Source organism: Xylaria bambusicola (genome assembly GCF_022495145.1).
Source record: "Xylaria bambusicola strain CBS 139988 unplaced genomic scaffold F5B22scaffold_9, whole genome shotgun sequence".
Classification (NCBI taxonomy): domain Eukaryota; kingdom Fungi; phylum Ascomycota; class Sordariomycetes; order Xylariales; family Xylariaceae; genus Xylaria; species Xylaria bambusicola.
In genome coordinates this window covers 397,721-420,381 of record NW_025953562.1, presented here as the reverse complement: position 1 = coordinate 420,381, position 22,661 = coordinate 397,721, and the positions used below count along the sequence as shown (strand labels likewise).

The following is a 22,661-nucleotide window of genomic DNA, read 5'->3' as shown; positions in this document are numbered from 1 at the left end:
ATGGCATTGTGATGATGCCCTCCCTGTACAGTGGATATTGGGTGGGTAAGGGTAGGTGCCGGACTAGTTCGCCTGCGGATGCACAGGTCTTCGTAAGACGTCTCCATTTACCTTAGGTACCTAGTATTCTATCTAATATGGAGAGATTATAATGATAATAATAAAAATCATTGATATCTCTGAGGCGCTTATTGTCAGCCTTTTATATACGCAGGACACAAGTTTGATATAGGGGCTGTGGTTGCGTTGAAGCGCAAATGCAGTTAGCAGATATATGTATGAATAAGGTACCCAAATATGCACCTATCTGCTCTTAAAATACATCATTGGTAAGCCGCCAGCACTGCACTGATGAGGTCGGGTTCAGTGCTCAGAAACAACCTCTCACCCACCTTTTGCGAATCGCAATGTCAGAGCCGGCATCGTCGGCAGCGGGTCCTCTTCTGAACATCAATGGGCTCCTAGACAATCCTGTATTCGCCGGAGGGTTTGGCCTGGCCTCGCTGGGCGCCGTGCTGGCCTTTGCGCGCCGCGGCGCCCTCACCTCAGCCAGCCTGATCCGACGGCGTTTGCTGGTCAACGTCGAGATCAGCAGACAAGACCCTGCATATCCCTGGATACTAGCCTGGCTATCTGAACCCCGTCCGCAGACCTCCTTCCTCGCCAAGCGACTCACGCGCATCAACAAGCTATCCGTGACGACCACGACGAGCACCACCCCCAACGGCCCCACGCAAGCCAGCTTCTTCCTGCAGCCTGGGTACGGCCGCCATATTGTCAAGTACAAGCACGCATATATCGCAGTTAATAGAGAGAAGCAGTCGACCGCGAAGACAAACACAGGCGAGCCTCACGAGACCTTGGAGTTGACTACATTGTATGCCCACCGACATATCTTTGAGGATGTATTTACCGAGGCGCGCGCACTTGCGCTTCGCGCAACCGAGGGGAAGACGGTGGTATACTCAGTGAGGAACTTCGATTGGGTGCCTCTTGGCACGCCGCGTAGGAAACGCCCTCTCGCCAGCGTCGTATTGGACAAGGGGGTGAAAGAAGACATTGTGAATGATGCGAGGGACTTCCTGGCCCGTCGCCAGTGGTATGTCGATCGCGGCATACCCTACCGTCGAGGATATCTTCTCTACGGCCCTCCTGGTAGCGGAAAGAGCTCATTCATTCAAGCACTTGCCGGCGAATTGGACTACAGCGTGGCGATGATTAATCTAAGCGAGGTTGGTGTCACAGATGACAAGCTCGCCTTCCTCCTTACTAAGCTACCGGAACGTTCTATTGTATTATTAGAGGATGCCGACTCCGCATTTGTGAATCGGAGGAGGCGAGATGGTGATGGGTATAGTGGTGGGACTGTGACCTTCTCTGGACTTCTGAATGCTCTAGATGGGCTATCTGCCGGTGAAGAAAGGATCGCATTCCTCACCACAAACCACATCGAACTACTCGACCCGGCTTTGATTAGACCTGGTCGAGTCGACATGATGGTCCGCATCGGTGAAGCAACTCGATACCAAGCAGGGCAGATGTGGGATCGATTCTACGGAGACGTGGACACCGATGGCGTAAATAGAGAACGCTTCCTGGCTCGCCTAGACGAACTTGGATTATTCCGCGAGACCGTAGAAGGAGTACCCTCGGTCCGGACTAGCACCGCTGCTATCCAGGGTCTCTTTCTCTTCAATAAGAATGACATGGAGGGCGCCATTAATATGGCCGAAGGCTTGATTCCACAAAAGTTGGAAGCTGAACCGCAATAAATGTACATCACTTGTAACATAACTGTATCATATGAAGATACCCAATCAAGAAATATAGGGAATACCAGCATTTGGGCACATCATGCTTAGAAGTAGATATGGATTTACTAGTTTTAAGTGTATGATACAGGGTGATGGGAGGCTGGATTTGGGTCGTCTTGGCTTGTGCTTGATTTCGGCACGGCTCTTGAGGTGCGTCAATCATATCTGCAAAGTAACAGCTAGTCTTACAGTTGGCTTAAAACTTAGTCTAAACACTATCGTCTAGACTTTAGACTTCAACAAATAGCCAAGCTTCTTATGGATAGGCTGCGAATGCCCTCGATCTAAAATTAGGAAGATATATGATTGCCCACCTTGAACCAAAATCAAAAGAAATCCAGCTGCGCACGGTCTCTGATGTACCTAGTACCTTGCTGCCTGAGATCTCTCTTCAAGTCGCTATATTGTCTCAAAATCAAATTTGACAAAAAGAGAACATCTCGTTTCATGACCTTTCAAATCGAGCAGGCGGATGAAGCTCCAGCCCGGAACAACGTAAAGTAATCGAACGGCCGTTAAAGCGTAAATCGGGTTCTCCTCAAAGCTGATGTCATCCTTAATAAAGATGCGCAGGAAGACGAGTTCGTTGTCATCGTATTCCCACTCCAAAATGTCATCCCAGATAGGATCTGTCGGCGGCGGATTCTCGCCTCTGTGCAGGAACTCGAGCTTGTGTTGTCTGTAATACTTGGTTTTTCTCTTCTGATGTTTGCCATTGACATCGTCAGGGTGCACGAGCGAACACGTAACGTACGGCTTGATGTCTTCTGCATCCCTTCCCTCCGGCACAGGGACGTTCGAAGCACCGGCAATGTGTAGACGGAGCTTCCTCCGCCGTCCGTTGTTCAACTGCCCACTCCCACCTGCCCTCAAAGCGGCGGGTTTTAGTACGTAGCCTTCTGTCTCGCTGAACATGGCCTCGTTCAATTGCATGCTGCCGCCGAATGTCTGCCAGTTCATTGCGCATATCTGCGCTCCAACGGCCCAGAAAGGGACCTGGGCTAGATTTTTGGACGATATACGGGTACCTTTGGGATATACGCGCATGAGATACTTTGCGTTGTGTCGGGCAATCTTCTCGCTGTTCGCGGGCATGAGTGCCTGAAGGCCACTTTCGGAGACGTTGATGAGGTGGTGATGAGGCGCGTCAATCAGCTCGCTTTCATACCACGAGTTATCCCTAGGCTTCACGGACTGGGCATAAACACCCAGAGCCGCGAGTTCCGGGATGATTTTGCCGTTCTTGACTGCCTTCTTTCTTGCCTTGTATGCCGCACGAGCTTGCTTCTCCTCGTCATCTTCATCTTCAGAGCTAGAGTTGCTATCATCGCCGTCTTTGTCTTCCGCAGTTGGGAAGAAGTACTCGACGATAAGTACTATCTTGGATCCTAGTTCGTCTAGATGTATCTGCTCGTCTTTTACTTCTTGCTCCCGATGACCTTTCTCGCGGACTGCTTTGCTGAGAAGTCTGTCGCCCCAGACCTCGTTCATGATCTCCACTAAGCGCATCTGCCCATGTGCCCCGCAGTGGTTCTCGAGGGACAAAATGATAGGGGCAGCCCGGTAGCCCTGCTGGTCTACGGCCGCGGCCGCCTCTTTGTCGACGACATCACGGATGGCTTCACAGACAGCACGGAATGGAATGTTCGAGACCAAAGTGTACCCATGGGTGACCTTTGGCTCGTCCTCGTTTTCGTCATGATCCCACGCATCGATCTCAACGCATCGTGCCCCAGTCATTAGAGCAGATTCGTAGGCAGCAGCTGAGGATTGTCCCCGGAGCTGATGTCCAAGGAGATACGTATTGTGACTGGAGCTTATGAAGTACTCTGTCAAAGGATGGGATCGGTCTGTTAGCTCTGGAGGCACTTGGATATGCGGCTTGCTGAGCAAAGCTACCAGAGCCGGACTCAAGCCTTCCATCTCAAGAGCTGCATCTCTCTTGGATACGATGTGATTATCTGCAAGGAATGACTTGAGTGCGTGACTGATGGTCAGCTGGTGACTTGTGATTTCTGTTGGACGAGAGCTATGACCTCCTCCGGCTACGGTGAGATTGTCGATTTCCTCACCCACGTCCTCCGCGTCTTGCCCCCGAGCAGCTTTCGTGAAGGCGCTGAGTCTAGCTAGACCAGCAGTGATAGAATCGGCCATGGCCAAGTTGGACGAGCAGTGAGCTGTTTGTGGTGTTTCTCGCAACTGTCTCTCAATACTTTATTGTGTTATTTTCAAATAGTCAATGGTTTCTGGTGATCTACGATATCATGAGGGGGTCAGTGATCATTCATTGATCTAAACCCCTTGGCTGACAGGGCGAGATGCCGCTATCCGCCCTAACAGCCCTAATGGTTGTCAGCAGAGCCGCTATAGCCGGGATGTCACGTGGTTCAGGTGGTATGTAGATCAAACTGTTGTGGCCCTACGACGTGCCCTGCGATATGCCCTACGACAAGGCCTACGACATGCAGCTGACAATCCTGTAGGACTCTATCATAGGCACTCAGCACTGTAATCATACAAGATGCAAGTATCTATGGTGTCCGTTTCTACGATAGAGGCCTCTAAACTCTTGTCGCCGTCGCTTCATCAAATGGCCGTTTGGAACGAGGACTGATGATCATACTCTTTGTTTCGTTTCGTTATATTACTCAAAACCCAAAGCTACTCGAAGCAACACACTGCAATCAACGCTGAAATGGGATCATATGCCGCAGCAGTGAGCCGTGTTCATATTAAACCACCAACTGTACCTTCAGCTTGTCTCCCTTGACTATCTCATCCTTCTTCTCCATGAGCTCAGGAAGGTCCCATGTGACGTTGACATATCGTCCGCCCAGCCACTGTCGCTTCTCTTTCGACAGGTAAACGACTGAATCTCCAGTCAGCTCAGCCGTGTCGACAAAAACTGCGAGCTGTCAGTTGCTATGTTGGTGGTACGCTGTAGATAGACATACTGTGAGCCAGTTCCTCGGGTACTTTGCCGTTGGACCCGCGCGTCATGTCGGTAGCCACATTTCCAGGATGTATGGTGATGGCGACGATTCCCTTGTCGCTGTACTCAGCATCGAGAAACTCGGTGAGTCTCAGCACGGCAAGCTTCGAGGTTTGATATGCGCTGTATCCCGGAGAGCGTAGATGTGCGCCAACACTGCTGACAGTAACGAACGTACTCAGCCCCCCTGTCTCGAGCATGAGAGGAGTGAGAGCACGCATAACAAGATACGGTCCCTTCAGATTAACGGCGAATGTATTCCACCAGTTATCGGGGTCTGATTCTGGTATCGGACCTCCGCCGAGCCCTGTTCCAGCATTGTTGACCACAACGTCCATGCGGCCAAAGACCTTTTTTATCTTGGCAGCTGCCGCATCGACACCTTCTCTACTCGAGACATCGAACTTAAGTTCGAGGATCTTGGGTTCCGGTTTTCCCACGCTGGCTGCCGCGGCTCTCATTGCCTGAGAAGTGTCACTTAGGTCTGCTCTTCCACCGATCGCAATCATTGACGCTCCTGCCTTTGCAAAAGAGACACTGATGCCCCTACCTATACCCCTGGTCGCACCACTGATGAAGACTGCTTTCCCACTCAAATCAGACTTGGCCGAATCGATGGCAGGGTAAGTATCGCTATGAATGACCGAAGTTGTATCATAGTCACCTGCGAAATGGTCAACCATTGTACGAAAGGAAAAGGAGTGAAACATCGCATACCAGGACCTTCAATTATGTTATGGACTCCCTTCGGAGGAGGCATCTTCTTGTTTAAGTCGATATAGCGCTTCTTCAAAAAGGATTCAAGGTCAAGCGGGATGATCAGTAGCTGGTGAGATCCGGCAATGCGATGTGATAATATCGAGATGTCGAGATGACACGGCCGGACGCCAGTACATTTTTATATTCTATCATTTAGCGCAGTCGGTCTGACTTTCGAAACAACGCACTACATGCTGTATGCGCCCAGGCATCCATTGTGCTGCAAGGATGATACGATTTTCTCAAGCACGTCTGGTTAGTTGGATATGTTGAACAGAATGATAATGACGTCTGCCGTGCCCGTGCCATATGGTGGACAATTTATCATCAGGCACCATGTTATCAGAAAAAGCTTCAGGAAATTGTTATGGCCGAAGAGGTCAGTATGTAAACTCCGATGGGGCATATTTCTCCATATTCTACGCCGAATTTTCACAACGGTTTGCGGATATCGGCGTTTTGCCACCCGGAGATATTGGCACACCTTAGTCACACTCTGCAATCGATTGTACTAAAGCTGCCGGTTGTACCCCTCGATGACTCAACTTCCTATCCCACACGAGCAGTACTAATTGTATGGGTGAAGTACAGTTCTTTCGTTAGGATATGTATCGTGGCCTGTTGCTGCTATGATCTTTTGGATGCCGACGTCAGGGTTTAGATACGCAGTTAATCTAGACATCAAGCTAGCTGCATAATCTAACCCGCCAAGAAAATCCTTTGGTCCTTTCGAGCTTTGAAAGTAGTTTGCATCTCTCCAAAACCGGGCGAAGGTTCCATATACCTGGTGGTGAAGTACCCGAGCCGCTCATACACATCGAACTCGTTGTACCTATTTCCAATTCTGATAATTCGCAACACCAAACCCTGGACATCATTGGTGCAAGAAGAACCGAGGGTGTTTGCTTCCCCCCGCTGTAGAATGAGAAATGGCATGCACGTTAGACTTGATTGGAGACGTATATCTTGAGAATTAGTGTCGAAGAACACCTTTGCCGACATTGATTTCACTTTACCAACACTGATCTCCCAGACGTCAGAATTGGTATCTACATCTAGCGAGCGGCGGGAGATTGGGAATGTCCAGCCGCAGAGTTCTATGGCGGGTAGTCCTACATATGCGGCATCCATGGCTGGACATATTTCGCTGTTGACACGCAAGCCCAAGATGGTCACTAGTTGCTGCATCAGTATGATCGTGCCTCGCGAGTTCTCTGGAAGAAGATCCAAGGCCACCGGTGCGTCAATAGATGCCCATGACCACGTCGGTGCTACGGGGATGTCCATATTGGTTCGAAGCCGTTTTCCGGGACCCTCGATCGCAAACCACAGCATATCTGTAACGAGGCTTTCGCGCCATAGTCCACAAATATAAGTAAACCCTGTAGCGTATGCAATGTTGTCCTGGATTCCCTTCAATGCGATGAGTTTGTCGGCAGGTACAGTTAGCTTACCACGAGAGTACGACTCTACAATATCGTACCACATCTGGCTGAAGCTATCTCTTCCTACAAAGGGCTCGCTTGCCTGTCGAGGGTACTTTTTCGTCGCACCAGAATGATTCTGCATTGCCCATGCATATGGATTATGTTGGTCGAGCTGATTAGATCGCAGAGCTTCAAAGATAGCCCTGAACCCGGCATGGTTGTGAGGTCCTTTCTCTTCGATGTTCTCATCTTGTGACCACGGCTCGTCGGCTCTTTTCAATACATCTTTCCAGAAGCCCCGCTTACGTTGCCATACTCCGTTTTGTGCACTGGAGGAAACCGTCGCGTTGTCTGGGTCGATTAGGACTGGCGGCGGACGCCGGCGCACCGATTCCGAGCTTGCCCATGAGACGCCGCGACCCTCTCTTTCCCCTTGCTCAATTTCCCTGCGAGTTTTACTCGTTTTAATCTCAGGTACATACCAATCCCTGAAATCCTCGGGGTACAACTTATACATATAGCCGTGGGGGTTGAACTCCGAGGCCGAGCGTCGACGGCACTCCCAGTAAATCATCTCGGCACCGAAGTGTAAAATGCGGCGGGACAACAATCGCTCCTGCATCACCCAGCCACGAGTGTTCAGCGGCGCAAGATTGACATTACGTTCAAAGTCGAAGATATCGTCAGTTCGCGCAAAGATCCAGTCAGCATCTGGTGAAGTACGACTCGAGACGCCGATCTTAACCGGCCTAAGACTCCGCGTGTTCCGAGAGTGGAAACAACCCCCGTCGCTCGATGATGAACCCGTTGACGCGATCGTTAGTGTAGCACCCGAGTACACACCTCCCATTTTCCTAGCTTCAGCTTCCCAGTCAAGTTCCCAGGTTCTATCCCCGTTGGGTTCACGTTCGTCTCTCTGGATGATGCACAAAGAATCAATCCAAATGTAAGAGGATATGCCAAGGCAGAGTGTCGTGGTGATGGCGTCTTGTATATTCTTCGAGAGACACTTGAAGTCTATACATTCATAGCAGCGCTCTATGTTGCTGGCGAGAAGTTTGAACTGCATACCTTCTGTTTCACCCCAGCAATGGCTGAAAGCCAAGTATTCAGGCCGCTTGTCCAGGTTGCCTGTACGAACCAACTTGAGTATTGATGGCGGATCTCCAGGTTGCCAATCTTTCCCTGCATGCACATAGAGGAGACGGCTTGGGAGTTCTTGGTTACTGCCACCAATGCTATTACAGAGCGCATGATTTTCCTTACACAGCTTGATCCATTCTTTGGCCTGTTCGAAATGCTGCAAGGAGTTCGTCTGACTCTCATCTATGGCCGGGGATGCTATCATTATTGTTAGACTTCCGAACTATCACGGTATTGCTTCTTTCTTTTAGGGTTCACCCACCTTTTGCAAACAGCTTCTGCCTATGAATCAAGAGACGTGCGCCAATCGCAATATCACCCCAATAAAGCTGAGCGTATGTGTATAGAGACAGTGGCCGCTCTTCCCAGACTTTCAACTTTAAACCACTGTTGAGATCTGTGGGTAAAGGTAGGTATGGGCTTGTACTGTGGTCCGCCCTCTTACCAAGTGTAGCCTCGACAATACTTTTTCGCCGTTTCAGACTCATTGAATGCCATATAAGAGAGCAAAAGCCACAACCCTTAGGGCTAGATTCGTGGCTGGCCATATTTTGTTGATCGTGAGCAGCTTCACAAGCGAATGCGAGACACATTTCTGTCCTGCTCCAATACGGGTGCCATTCCGCCAGCTTTGTAAGATATAATGACGAACCCATAATAAGGGCAGATTTCCTCGTCATCTGGTCACATACATTGCATAGATTCGGATGGTCTTGGAGATGCGGATCCCTTGCACTAAGAGGGTGCCATACTGGGCTACTCAACTTCCACGTCCGGACAAGAGAATTGGAAGAGAAGGAGTTCACATGCACATCGCCCGTCAGCCAGACTCCATAAAGGAAATATACCAATGCCCGCAAGGCGATGATGAAAACTGCCCACGAGATCATACGTGCTTTTGACTGATCTGGCCGTACATGAGCAGCTGTTGTGACCATAATCCCATACCACATCCCATACCAATACAGCTGCATGCCAGGGGCCATGGCATAGACGCAAGCCATGTGAACAAGACCCCAAGCACAAGCCCAGCTCAAATCGAAGTCGCTATTATAAGGGTACATGAAATGGCGCAAGCAGAAAACAGTAGTAACCATCGCTATCACACCAGGCGGCCCATTGTAGAATATCGCCGTGAGCAGCATCCTGCCGTATATCAAGTTGGCCGCCAGATACGGACCGACCGAGAACCCGGGGAAATGTATGCCATCGGGTCTAATCTGCGTGCCCAGCAGAAAGTGTAGACGCCAGAGAACCGTGGTCAACATGCTCGGGCCACGCATTGCGATGAGAACGGAGAGAAACCAGAAGGTCAGAGGCCAGATCTCGGCTCCGGATGACAATGTCCAGCGGAACGCTACGATGTAAACGATGATATCTAGCCTTTTCTTGGCATCGAGCGGAGGTACCTGGACAGCGCGAAGGAGGGCGACGAAGAGCGCCCAGAGGAGCGAGGAAATGAGAAACGACATCTCAAAGAGTGTTGTGGACGGATATGAAGAGTAAGGGGTGCATTGTGGGAGAATGGGCGTGTTTGCACATTTGTCGTGCGGCTGAAGTGTTTGACGGCGGGTTTCAGCTCCGAGACACCGAACTCTGAAATGACACAGACAAATTGCGTTTTAACCTTCTTACCTTTTAAAGATTCTCGCCTCCGGCACAGCGGGGTTGGACCGAGGACTTTGCATTGAAGCTTTTCAGAACATGATGATTTATCACGAAATGTAGGGTCCATGTGGTGATCTTGGATCCCCTGCGGCCTTCCCTACCTACCTACCTCTGGGATCCGTCGATATGTTCAGCACCTCTAACATGTAGATTCTACCAAGAATCTAGAAAGGCGGTATTATGCGTGTTTCGTGTGAAGAGAGGCTGTATTTGTTGCGAGGTTGATTGCTGTTCTTGCCGTCGAGACTTGGCACTGCTTATTATGTAAATTGCAGATGCGGAGATGCTATCAAAACACGATATAGTATCCCGATATAACACTGTCATAGTGAATCCCATCCCTTCATCCTTGTGAAGGGTTAGAACTAAGATATCAGTTGGAATGTATTAGAGTACTGAAGTCGGTATGGGATAGCCACGATTTGAAGTATACATAACATGAGCGTCGCATATCTGACCAATCTCGTAGGAGCTGCAACTATATGCCAGGAACGTGGTATGAAAATATGGGCGCAGGAAGCTGTGATGTATGATCATTTGGAAAATCTGAAGATGGCAAAATTTTATCACGGGTAACGTAAAATTGGCGCAACCGCATGCGTCTTTGTTTGTATGACAACTAGAATTACCTAATCATCCCCGCGCGTCAAGTCTTTCGATAAGGTACCTGGTAGAAGAGTGAGTGAGATCCGGTAGCAATTTATGAGAAACTACCTTTTGACTAATAATTATGTCTGTGATCTCATTCAATTCACATTTTCTCTCATCGGAGGCTTTTAGTCGAGCATGTGTTATATTGATTGAAAGAGAAATATCGACACAAGAGTCAAAGCCTACCTAGTTCCAACGGTCGGGCGGAATGTCCAGAAGAGGTAAAACCGTCAGCCATCAAGGTGGGCTTTTTACCCCGCCCCCGCGTTGTTTTTCAACATCATATAGTATGGCTTACTTATTACTTAACCACAAGGGGCAGAGCAAGATGTCCAAGAAGCTTAGAAATCGCACAAACCTTGCGCATGCCGACATCGTCATCTCTTATCATCTTATCATTCTGTAGCGTCAGCGATGGGGGGAGCCCTCGATGTAATAATGCTTTGTTTTGTCGGCCCCCCCATCACGGCGGAATCGGTTGTTCGGGAGAGCTTTGCCGTCACTGATCTAGACCTGCTGCTCGTTGCGTTGGCGCGGCGGGGGGGTAGTCTTACCCACCATAATGTCGTTGATGGGAGAAAAAAAAAACATCGTGAAGTACTGGTTTTAACCTTTTTCTACTGCACCGCCTTCGGCCGATGCGGGTGCTGTCAAGGGTTGGTTCTTTGGTACGGCTTGAAAAAGTTTTATCTCGCATGACATTCTTTCATCCCCTCCTCTTCTCACCATTTTATATTTTACTCTCGCGCTTAGTTAGGATATATAAGATAGTTTTTAATTACATTAATCCTGCTAGTCAGTAGATTGTGCACCTCTGTCTGACCTGTCAAGATACGCGCCCCTCTCTGGAAAGCGCATTCCTTCTGAAAGAAAGATGGAGGCCGCAACATTGTTCCAGGCCCTCGTCAAAGTCGAGTCCAACTCGCTGCCCCAAGCTCCCCAGCGAGCCGTCGCGAGGACTTATCCGGCCGTTCCCCAGCAGAACAATGACATCGAGCTAAGGCCCCTGGCGAGACCATCGGCACGGCCGAGCGTGTCGGGCGTGACGACGCCCCGGGATCTCGAGATGAGCGTCCCGAACACGCCCGGCGCTGGAGAGCAGCCCGATGATCCGCTCAATGCCTTCGAGGTCCTGCCGGGAATCTCGGACCCGCCGATGAACAGGTTCCGCCTCGCCGTGTGCTGCACGCAGAACCTGCTCATGGGTCTCGTCGACTCTGCACCTGGTGCCCTCATTCCATACATAGAGAAGTAAGTCTGACCAGCTCGACCAGTGCAACACCGCCATGCTAATTCCCTGCCCCACAGACACTATGGCATTGGATACGCCATCGTATCCCTCATCTTCATCGGCAATGCACTCGGCTTCATCGCAGCCGCGCCCTTCGTCGACGCCATCCGCATGCGTCTAGGTCGAGCGAAGACCTGCTCGCTCGCAGCTCTCTGCCTAGCGCTGGGTTTCATCCCGCTGCTGGCGGCGGCGCCCTTCCCGGCCATCGTCGTCGGGTATTTCTTCATCGGCTTCGGGTCCGCCATCAACCTCGCCATCGGCAACGTGTTCACGGCCAATCTGAAGAACGGCACCGTCTTCCTCGGCATCCAACACGGCAGCTACGGCGTCGGCGGCACGGTCGGCCCGCTGATCGCCACGAGCATCGTGTCGCGCCTGGGCGCGCAGGCCTGGAACAAGTACTACCTCCTCACGATCTCCTTCTCCGTCGCCAACGCCGCGTTCTACCTGTGGTCCTTCTGGAACTACGAGAACGAGACCTCTGCCGATACAGCCTTGTCGCAGCACCACGCCGGCGAAACCGCGTCGTCTCCGCGCACCGAGCTCGGGGCCATGCTCGGTGCCTTCCAGTCGCGCGCCGTGCTGCTCGGGGCGACCTTCATCTTCGCGTACCAGGGCGCCGAGGTGTCCATCTCTGGCTGGGTCATATCCTTCCTGATCGCGACGCGCAACGGCGATCCCACCGCCGTCGGAAACGTGACCTCGGGCTTCTGGGGCGGGATCACGCTCGGCCGGTTCCTGCTGTCGCCCGTGGGGGCGCGCGTCGGCGAGAAGCGCTTCGTGTACTTCCTCACTGTCGGCGCCGCCGTCTTCCAATTGCTCGTGTGGTTCGTGCCGAACATCATCGGCGAGGCCGTGTCTCTCGCCATCGTCGGGCTCTTGCTCGGGCCGATCTATCCGTGCGCTGCGACTGTCTTTATGCGCAACCTCTCGCGGCAGGAGCAGGTGAGTGGGCTGGGGGTTATCAGTGCGTTCGGGAGCTCGGGAGGCGCCGTCGCGCCGTTTACTACGGGGCTGCTTGCGCAGGCCGCGGGGACCTTCGTGCTGCACCCGATTGCGATTGGACTGTTTGGCGCGATGCTTGTCTGTTGGTTCATCTTGCCTGCTACTAGGAAGAGAACCGAGTAGAAAGAACGTTGCTGCGAAACCTGATATGTGGCTGACGTAATGGAGTACACTACAAATATGATGAACGCTTTAGTTTTAGAATCGGTTCATGAGTAATGCGTCAAATAGAAAGAATATCTATGAGAGAAATCTATCGTCTATCTAAAGTCTGATGCAATAGCCTGGTACCATTTATAACCATCTATGTCATGGTCTAATGTTCGACAACTCACGTATGCAGTTCCCGGGCTGACCCATCGCTTCTATCTCTATTTTGTACCGGTCGCGGCTTGTTGGACGCTGATCTTGCCCCCGACAACGTCCGCGACGACTTTGTGTATATCAGAGAAATCATTGAACACGGTGAAAGGAACGTTTTCCTTTTCACAGTAGGTGACGAGATCTATGATCTTTTAGTTCTCATTCGTCAGGAGAAATGTGAACGAAGGAAGTGCTTACCTCGGCCGGCCTTGGCAAACAGCAAGTCTGTCTCTTTGGCGGCAGAGAGGTCAGAAACACCATCTCCGGCGTAGAACATGACAGGTCTATCCTGAAGAGCAGCATAAGGCCGGATCTCGAGGCTCTTGTCGTGGCCGAATGAGCTGTGTTCACGATCAGTCTGAGCTTTGCATCGACGGTTATAGAATGAGTTTAGCGGTATATTCTTACCTCTCGTCGTGGTATTGGATGTCCCACCCATTCTCATCATTGATGCTCTTGCCGGGGCGAGGCTTCACGTCGTTGCTCACAATTTGCATGACAGCAGCCTCCTCCTCACCTACCAGGTGAGCAAGGAGAGCTCTGATGATGGGTTGCATACCGCCACTCAGCACGACAATGGGCACATTGTTTTCTCGGCACTGCGTTGGCAATTGTCAGTTTTGTCTAGCTGTTGGCTCGCCTCGTATATTTTATTTATTATGGACGACAGGTCTACAACTCTCCCCTCCCCTCCCCTCCCCTGAATTTTGAGAGCGAGGCTAGAAAATCTGAATAGGGCAATCTTGTATATCGCGAGAAAATCATAATTGGGCAAAGACTTACCCAAGCTGCAAACTCTTTGAATGCAGGGTCTAATTTGACATTTTCGAGCAAAAGCTGAAGGCATTGATCGAAGGGCTTGGTAACACTGTCGAGCATCTCCTGAAAAGCATCCCGGAAAGGACGGCCGTTGTGGAGAACGTCCTTGTTTCCCTGCCGCCGAAGTTCAACACCAAAGCCTAGGTTGTCCGTCAACCAGTCGTTGCTGTCCTGGAGAGTGATTGTTCCATCGAAATCAGTGAAGAAGATCGCCTTTGGTTTTGTGCGCAAGGCGGGAAGCGAGACGATGGGAGCAGCCATATTGACTTTCGCGCGGCCGTAATACTGTAGGTAAATTGAGATATTAAAACTCGGCCAGAAAAGTGACGTCACAAGGCAGTTTCCGCTGATTCCTGAGCGGTATCTAGTCTAGTAAAGCTGGCGACCGAAAAGCTGTCTGTAAAAAGACTTGATCTATAAAGGATATAATCAGAAAAAATAAAGAAAATAAAAACAAAAACTGAGTTTAGGAAGATCCTAAGGGCCTGTGATGAGTGAGCAGTTCCACGTGCTAGCAATTCGTCAATTCTGTCGTGGGGTTTGGCTAGCCGCCCCTCTATCCAGGATCGGCGCCCTTTTTTTTGTCTTGGCGTTATCCAGAGCGGCACAACGCAGGCCCTGATCTGCAAAGCAGTGGCACGTCACAGCGATAGCGGTACTGACCCGTATTCCGCGATCTTGCAAAGGTTGCAAGACATGCGGTCTGTCTGTAGTCTGACTCTGCAGAGACTTGTCGTAACTGCATGAGAATGTAACAAACATTCAGTAATCTTGCATAGTCGGGGTGATGTGCCTTGTCTTCTGATGGCTTAGCACTAGGTTGGGTCTGAGGGGACTGACTATATTACCAAGTCAATGTGAATCATTTCAAACTAAGACCGTGTTCGGCAGCGGTATCTGATGAGCAAGGATGACGACAAGGATATCACATTGTCGTTCTAGCGGTGGAGAGATCTTTGAGACTGTTCTTCTGGGGGCTTACTTGTGCAAGCTGAGATGCTGTACACAGTATTCGCTGTCATACGTGGCTAGACATAAGGCTGGCGTTTCAGTTTAAGACAGAAGCTATGGTCGGCACATGGATTTGCGGCTGTCGTTGGACAAGATGTAAAGAGATCTCAAAGCAGAAGATACGGTGAGTAGATAGCATGTGAAGATTCCACAAGGGATACTCGGTGTGATTCAGACAGCAGCACGCACCCGTGCGGCAAAGTGGCCGTCTGAGCGTGAGAGATAGAGCCAACTTCGCAGAATGTCGAATGGTATCATACCTACTAGGTGGCAGGTTTAGGCTAGATGCCTACCAGTTTACTCTTCAAGTCATTGCCGTAGAAACGTCGATTATATCAGTAGATGAAAAACAGGACCAGTAGGTGTTGAGCATATCTTGAGTCGTACTCAGACGGGCAGGAGGAGGCTGTACCCACTACACATAAAACCCGCCCACTCTGGCCGTGCCGTATCGTCGTGTCGCCGTATTCCCGTATCCCCGTATCCCCGTATCGGAGATTTAGAAAGAAGTTAATAGGCGGCCCGATTCTGGCTTTATGGACGGGGTCACAGTCACAGAACCTACCCTAGTGCAAAAACATTGCGATGCTCTACCTGGCGTAGTCTGGTGACAAGAGGGGGGGATTATTTCTAGAACCATTCCGGAACTCTTCTCTTTTGCCTCGCCTATTTTACCCGTTCAGACCCGTTGAACCTTCCACACAGGTACAAGGTTAAACCCCGGCTGCCACCTGACCATGCCCCGCAAAATATACTACATGCACGGTCCCTGGCTAAATATTGAGGCTGGGACAAAAGAGCCGTGTTTTTCTGTTATAGGTGCAGAAGCCCTTGGAGGGAATAAAATAGAAAAAGCACGATTATCTAGTTAGGCATCAGAGAATTGATTCAATATTACCTAAATATACTATTGATAATTGATGAGAATCTCACATATCAAACTGTTGTGCTATGCTGTTGTAAGTGGGCAAAGGATTGACTATGATCCGAACATCGAACATCGTACAACTAGCAATCATCTGATCTCTACAACGACTGCACTTGTAGGATAACGTGCAACTAAAAGACGCCCTATTTTTTTTTCCCCTTAAAAATAATGGAATACAACATCAGACCTCTCGCTACGGCTTTTCTTCCCCTCCTCCCACGAATCAGTTACAGACTCAGACATCTTGAACTAGAGAACAGGTGACGCACACGTGTGGTGTTACCAAGGGTACCATAGCTACCAAAGCTAACCTACTTTAGGTACTTACCTAGGTCTTAGTGCACCTACCCCTGGCCCAGACTGTTAGGTACTGTACCTACAACTGCTGTGAGAAACTTAGGTAACTAAACAACATGCTTAGCGCAAACTCCCGGTATTTTACACTTCCTTAGAGTGCGTGGAGTCTAGACCCCATTTCAAATTCATTCTGCCTATTACATCGGTATCTGCCTACATAGTGATGTACTATGTAGGTAGTAGACATTTCTTTTTCTTGATGTCTTGTGGCTGCGTACCCATAGGTAGGTACTGCTTACCTCAGAATAACCGCCGAACCCCATTCGCCCCATACCTTAAGCACCTACTTAAGTAAGTACCTACCCCATATTACCCCCAGTACGTGCCTGCCTTATCTGGGTAGGTAGCCTCACAACTGACCGATCGCATTATCATAGGCCCCCGTTTTCATTCCTTTCCCTCGGCACCCCCTTCACGTAACTCACTTGCTCCAATCCTTGTTGCGCTGCATGTTAACAACTGTTACTATTCCTTTGGATCGTCAATGTGAACATCAGCATCAATCAACATTACTCTTAAACCTTAATATCGATACTTGGGTCACACGACCTGCTACAAGGTAACGAACTGCGCGTGCATCTGTGGTCCACATACCTACATACCCAACGCTATCTTGTCACGTTCATTCATACCCACCACTTTCCAACATAACTTCACTCGTCTTAGTAGAGTTCCCCGTTTTATTTTGGGACTGCTTCTTTAACATTAGACAAAAGGGTTGAGCTTCCGTGCTCCAACACTACACCCGCCCTTACCGGCCCTTGCCGACCTGAAGCCCTAAATCGTGAACTCCCCGAGCGATCCGTTGCCAAGCGCCCCAGCCATGGGATTATGAATACAACCCGGCGTTCCACTGTCCACAAGTTCTAGCTCCTACGAAGTAGTCTAGCCTCACCTCTCCTCCAATTCCCTCTCCAAACCTTGTCCTACGACATAGCAAGCGAGCATGCCCGAAAAACCCCTTACCATCGCTACCTATGCCGCCGGCGCGTCACTAGCAGCCATAACCCTCGTCTATGTCTTTGCGCCTACCTACCTCATTGACAGCGATTCAAACTCGGCTAGGAAAAAGGGCGTCGTTGGCTTGGTGAACCCAGCCAACGACTGCTTTATCAACTCCGTTCTCCAGGTCCTTGCTGGGTTAACTGACCTGCGCGTCTATCTTATAAGAGAGGTCCACCGCAGGAATATAGATGAACCCTGGGTCTATGAGGAGGTAGTTGAGGACCCCGCCCGCCTGAACAATCCGGAATGGAAGAACCAAAGTCTTCAGTCAGGTATTGTCACCAAGGGCCTTAAGGACATGCTCGATGCTCTCAATGAACGACCCATCTACCGAAAGACAATATCAGCGCTGAGTTTTGTCAAAGTACTTGAGACGGCATTCCGCCAGAGGATTAGCAGACAACAGCAAGATGCACAAGAGTTCCTGCAGATTGTAGCTGAAAGATTATGTGATGAGTACCACGCTGGGCGCAGAGCACGAGAAGCAGCTAAGGGAAGAGGCGCGCCAATCAGATCTTCATCAAGTAGCCCTTCGTCGCCTGTAGATGGCAATGCAATTCAAGAGCGCCTGGCAGGCCTTGGGCTTGGAGCGGATGGGGGGGACAATCGAACACCACCAAGAAGTGTTCCAGGTATCCAAACTGGGCCAACCACGAACGACATTAGCGAAGAAGAAGGGTTTCCAATGGAGGGTGCCTATGAGAGCCAGATTGAGTGCCAAGTTTGTGGGTTCAAGACAAAGCCAGTTCAAAGCACATTCTGCACTTTAACATTGAGCGTGCCTCAATCGAAATCCAGCTCTCTTAATAATTGCCTCGACGGCTTTTTCAAGAGAGAGTTTGTAGACGATTACAGGTGTGAACGATGTAGGCTTGTGCATGCAAAGAAGCTGTTCGAGGCTCAGCTTGCACGATCCACCTCGAGTGTTGACAAGGAGGCAATCAAAGGGTCCATTGAGAGGATCCAAGTGCAGATCGACACCGACCCAGAAAGCCCACCTCCAGGTGTTGAACTCCCAGAACTACAACTTGCTCCCACATGTCGCATTGCCAAGCACACCCGTCTCGCCAACTTTCCCAAGATTCTTGCCATTCATCTGTCAAGGTCTATATATGATAGTCATGTCTCACAAAAGAACTTGGCCAAGGTGTCGTTCCCGGAACGATTGTCGATTGGAGGCTTGCTGTCACATAAAAAGTACAAACTACTCGGCGTTGTCTCACACAAAGGAAGCCATCACAGTGGCCACTATGAATCATTTCGAAGGCAGAATGTAAACTTGCCGTTTTCAAACACGAATGCATTTCAACCCTCAGATGCCTATACTCCATCCGCGAATCCTACACCTGCGGCCACGCCGAGTCCATCTGCAACTCCTCTTCATAAATCAACAGTTCCTAGTCCCGTGGCATCTACAGCAGATTTAATGCCGAGACTGTCAGCTGAAACTTTGTCAGCTGTTTCTCAGCGCTCGGTAGTGACAACAAGCTCAGCAGCAAATGGTCATCCGCCTAAGCGACCTTCCCCAACATCTTCCCCTAGAGAGCGTGATACCGATACTGTTAGTCTGAAGTCAGTTGCGGCATCGGCTCGATCTACCATGTCTCGACTGTCGCAGTCTGCTAAGAACAGCCGTAGTGACAGTCCATTTGGAAAAACCAAGACCTCTACTTCTACGACCGAATCAGTATCCACGCCTAGAAAATCTGGAATACGACCTCGTCGTCGGAAGTCCAATGATCGATGGTGGCGGATTAGCGATGATAAGGTGAAAGAGGCTAAGACAAGCGAGGTACTGGGTATGCAACGAGAGGTGTATATGCTCTTCTACGAGTTGGAGAGGAAGGACACGGCGGACTCGTAGGAAGACCTTCACCGACTCCTTGACAACATCGAGCGAGCGGTAGACTACGACCCAGCGGAAGACCCCGAGCTTGTCGATGGCCTTCCCCCTTCTTCTTGGCTCGCCGTTCGGGCAGGACAGGGCGTATCTGGCTGGTTGGAAGTTGCATATCTACGAACACTATACGCCTTCACCAAGGCGGGACAGAAAGCCAAGACGATGGCGAGGGGAGGGTGGAATGAGTACATGGGCTACTATGATCTGAATCCTGACCTCGAAGCCGCATATGACAAACGCCAACCGGTCACACGGGGCGGCATATTTGAGGAGGCTCTTCAACCCAACGAGACGGGGAACTAGACAATGATAATCCCAAAAGCAATGATGGTTACATTATCACTCCGATGAGAGGCCCTATTGGAGGTGTACCACGCATACACCATTGAAGCATACAAATCGGCGTTTTTCTTCTTCTCACATCATGGTCCGGGCGTTAAAAAGGATATTACACTTTTGCTTCTATCTTGGCAGAACAAAACATTGCATCGCATCTTTCCCTTTCTTGTTTCACACGGCTGGACTTGGATTTACACCAAAACTCCACATGTACATTCACCATCAAAGAAGGACAGATGTTACCCCCCAAATACCCAGGGAGATGAGAGCCGAGGCTCGTTGGCATAGATGTTGTGGTATCTTTGGTTGGAAAAATATCATCGTCACGATTCTTTTGTCCCACATGTTGTTAAGTGCGTACTTGTGTAGAGAACGAGCCAGGTATATCGTCACCTAGGCTTCTATGTCGGGAATGTCGCAACTAGATACGCAACATCCCTCTTATGCATACATATGTACAATATCAAGATGAAGTGAATCATCAGTCATCATGACATGTCATGACCTATCGTATGGCTTTTGTAGTTGAAAGTGTGGAGAAGCAGATCAAGCCACGGAACAGGTAACACACATAGTACCGCGTGAAATGCTGTCCAATAGACATGTTCGTGATCGGAATACGATTGACGTAGGGATGGATGGGCTTGTGCGGAGGTGGGAGGCGCATTGCGGGGGGCGCGACAACGGAAAAGCAAGCGGCATTCTCAAGCTTTCCCAATATCTCCCCCACTATATCAATAGTATACATCCTTTATAATCTGAAGACGAATTACTTTACCGATCATTTGCATCGCCCGTTCATTTGTGCAGATTCAGAGAATTGAGCCCACATCGCAATTCATCATGGGAGAAAGGAAGCCATTGATTGATGTAAGTCTAGCGATAACCAGATTGGCCGTGAGCAGGGGAGCATAAAACAAACTGACTGCGAAACTTGTAGCTCAAGTTGGAGAACCCGGATCTCTTCCGCAATGGCGCTTATGTCAATGGAGAGTGGATCGCAGCTAAGTCCGGGAAAACGTTTGAGATAATCGGTATGTGCATAGAACCCATATCATCGGGAAGATTCAAATCTATGAAAGCGATAACATCACTCGTGCTTACCACATGTCACGCTAACGAGCGGTCTTTTGAAAAGACCCCGGCACCAACCAGGCCTTTGCAACATGTCCCGACATGAGCGTCGAGGACGTCGACGCCGCGGTGCAGGCCGCGGGCGATGCATTCGTCGCATACCGGACATACACGCCTCTCGCGCGGTCACTCCTCCTTTCTAAATGGGACGCGCTGATCCGCGAGAACAAGGAAGACATCGCGCGCATCCTAGTCCACGAGACAGGCAAGCCCCTCGCCGAAGCCCGCGGCGAGATCGACTACGCCACGGGCTTCACGCGCTGGTTCGCAGGCGAAGCCGAGCGCATCCAAGGCACCACGTACCCGGCCGCCATCCCCGGTCGACGCATCTTCACCCTCAAGCAGCCCATCGGCGTCGTCGCGGCGCTCGTGCCCTGGAACTTCCCCGTCGCCATGATCCTGCGCAAGGCGAGCGCCGCCTTCGCCGCAGGATGCACCATGGTGGCGAAGCCGTCGCCCGAGACACCGCTTACGGCGCTCACGCTGGCGCATTTGGCGGAGAAGGCGGGGTATCCTAAGGGCGTGTTCAATGTCCTGCCTACGACGCTGCAGAACACGCCCGCGCTGAGCGAGGCGTTGTGCAAACATCCTGTTGTCAAGAAAGTGTCGTTTACGGGCTCGGTAAGGACTTCGGCAGTACTTTTTTTTTTTTTTTTTTTTTTTTTTTTTTTTTTTTGCTTCTGTGAGAGGTGGCTGATTTGATGTGTGAAAGACCCGTGTGGGAAAGATCCTCTCTGCCCATTGCGCGGATGGCTTGAAGAAGCTGACGCTTGAGCTGGGGGGTAATTGTCCGGTCCTCGTCTTCGACGACGCGAATCTGGAGCAGGCTTGCGAGGGTACGTTGATATCCACTGAATCCCCTTACTCCCAAGAGCCCTAGCGAAGGAACTCGGAGAGAAATCTACTAACTAACTGCTCACATCCAGCGCTCGTACCCCTCAAATTCCGCCACGCCGGCCAAGCCTGCATCACAGCGAACCGCGTCTACGTGCAGCGCGGCGTGTACGACAAGTTCGCAGCCCTGCTCACGGAGAAGACGCGCGCGCTGCGCGTCGGCCACGGGCTCGAAGAAGGCGTCACCATGGGCGCGCTCACGGTGCCGCAGGGCCTGGAGAAAGTCGCGCGCCAGGTCGAGGACGCCCAAAAGAACGGCGCCCAAGTCCTCACCGGCGGGAACCGGATGCGGATCAACGATGGCAAGGGGTTCTTCTTCGAGCCGACGATTGTCGGGAATGCTAATCACAGCATGTTGATTGCGTCTGAGGAGACGTTTGGGCCGCTGCTCGCGCTGTTCCCGTTCGATACTGAGGAGGAGGCTGTTAAGGCTGCTAATAATACGAGCGTAAGTTTTTTTTACCTATTTCCTTTTCGCCTTCCCTATGTCTGTTTTCTGGAAAGGTTACTCTCAGAGCGATACGAGTCTGGCTGGGAATTGAGCTGATGCGGTTGTTGCTGCTAGATGGGTCTTGCGTCGTACTGCTTTACCAAGAACATCGATCGAATCTGGCGGCTTTTCGAAAATCTCGAAGCGGGCATGATTGGATTGAATACCGGTAAGTCGAGCTTAGCTTGAGTTATACAGGGTTTGCGATACTGATGGTTCTTGTAGGGAATATGTCCTCGGCCGAATCGCCGTTTGGCGGCATCAAGGACTCGGGATATGGAAAGGAGTCCGGCAAGGACGTTGCTATCAACGAGTATCTGATTACGAAAACGGGAACGCTCTCGCTTGAGGGGCAGTACTAAGTGCGGGTTCAAGGGTGAGAAAGAAATAATACGGCAGAATGATTTTCAAGATTGACGCGGGTTTTCACGATCTCATAATGTCAACAGGGAAAAGAAAAGTATTGTTATGTTTACTGACTGATGGTATTATGACTTGATGACAGTCTACGGGGTCAAAATGTCTAATTGTAACTTCAGACACAAGTACTCACTTACTCAAATCAGTCTTTTCTGAGATACTCAAAATACGATTTTATTCTCGAATATATCGGTGTTCTAAGGACCAATCATTTAGCTCATGACTTTAAACAAATATGTGTGTATTATTCT

General features: G+C 50.4%; 8 protein-coding genes across 8 annotated transcripts; 4 read left to right on the top strand and 4 right to left on the bottom strand.

Moving 5' to 3' along the window:
• The first annotated feature begins 346 nt into the window (after positions 1-346).
• F5B22DRAFT_568969 (BCS1 N terminal-domain-containing protein) lies at positions 347-1,993 on the top strand. The gene has a single exon (XM_047973142.1). It carries the CDS (start codon positions 408-410, stop codon positions 1,770-1,772), a length of 1,365 nt encoding a protein of 454 aa, XP_047833328.1. The 5' UTR covers positions 347-407; the 3' UTR covers positions 1,773-1,993.
• Positions 1,994-2,213: 220 nt separating this feature from the next.
• On the bottom strand, positions 2,214-3,968 carry F5B22DRAFT_644035 (1-phosphatidylinositol-4,5-bisphosphate phosphodiesterase; the record flags this gene model as incomplete). Its single annotated transcript, XM_047978367.1, has 1 exon — positions 2,214-3,968. One exon carries the CDS (start codon positions 3,966-3,968, stop codon positions 2,214-2,216), a length of 1,755 nt encoding a protein of 584 aa, XP_047833327.1.
• A 294-nt stretch (positions 3,969-4,262) lies between these two features.
• Positions 4,263-5,764, bottom strand: F5B22DRAFT_568935 (putative short-chain type dehydrogenase). Its single transcript, XM_047973141.1, has 3 exons — positions 5,524-5,764; positions 4,769-5,470; positions 4,263-4,719 (listed from the first exon to the last, which is right to left on the bottom strand). The coding sequence occupies exons 1-3, from the start codon at positions 5,564-5,566 to the stop codon at positions 4,547-4,549; spliced, it is 918 nt and encodes a 305-aa protein (XP_047833326.1). The 5' UTR covers positions 5,567-5,764; the 3' UTR covers positions 4,263-4,546.
• A 481-nt stretch (positions 5,765-6,245) lies between these two features.
• Positions 6,246-9,822, bottom strand: F5B22DRAFT_568908 (heterokaryon incompatibility protein-domain-containing protein). Its single transcript, XM_047973138.1, has 3 exons — positions 9,771-9,822; positions 8,398-9,688; positions 6,246-8,333 (listed from the first exon to the last, which is right to left on the bottom strand). Exons 2-3 carry the CDS (start codon positions 9,605-9,607, stop codon positions 6,265-6,267), a joined length of 3,279 nt encoding a protein of 1,092 aa, XP_047833325.1. The 5' UTR covers positions 9,608-9,688; positions 9,771-9,822; the 3' UTR covers positions 6,246-6,264.
• Positions 9,823-10,599: 777 nt separating this feature from the next.
• On the top strand, positions 10,600-13,003 carry F5B22DRAFT_596461 (major facilitator superfamily transporter). The gene is made up of 3 exons (XM_047974233.1): positions 10,600-10,696; positions 10,771-11,705; positions 11,763-13,003. The coding sequence occupies exons 2-3, from the start codon at positions 11,329-11,331 to the stop codon at positions 12,871-12,873; spliced, it is 1,488 nt and encodes a 495-aa protein (XP_047833324.1). The 5' UTR covers positions 10,600-10,696; positions 10,771-11,328; the 3' UTR covers positions 12,874-13,003.
• Positions 12,998-14,323, bottom strand: F5B22DRAFT_568921 (HAD-like domain-containing protein). Its single transcript, XM_047973140.1, has 4 exons — positions 13,897-14,323; positions 13,522-13,712; positions 13,312-13,454; positions 12,998-13,255 (listed from the first exon to the last, which is right to left on the bottom strand). Exons 1-4 carry the CDS (start codon positions 14,191-14,193, stop codon positions 13,122-13,124), a joined length of 765 nt encoding a protein of 254 aa, XP_047833323.1. The 5' UTR covers positions 14,194-14,323; the 3' UTR covers positions 12,998-13,121.
• Positions 14,324-16,541: 2,218 nt separating this feature from the next.
• On the top strand, positions 16,542-19,119 carry F5B22DRAFT_568786 (uncharacterized protein). Its single transcript, XM_047973137.1, has one exon. It carries the CDS (start codon positions 17,175-17,177, stop codon positions 19,095-19,097), a length of 1,923 nt encoding a protein of 640 aa, XP_047833322.1. The 5' UTR covers positions 16,542-17,174; the 3' UTR covers positions 19,098-19,119.
• Positions 19,120-20,204: 1,085 nt separating this feature from the next.
• F5B22DRAFT_596445 (aldehyde dehydrogenase) lies at positions 20,205-22,595 on the top strand. Its single transcript, XM_047974232.1, has 7 exons — positions 20,205-20,342; positions 20,413-20,506; positions 20,611-21,227; positions 21,319-21,442; positions 21,533-21,948; positions 22,066-22,159; positions 22,216-22,595. Exons 1-7 carry the CDS (start codon positions 20,316-20,318, stop codon positions 22,350-22,352), a joined length of 1,509 nt encoding a protein of 502 aa, XP_047833321.1. The 5' UTR covers positions 20,205-20,315; the 3' UTR covers positions 22,353-22,595.
• The last annotated feature ends 66 nt before the right edge of the window (positions 22,596-22,661 follow it).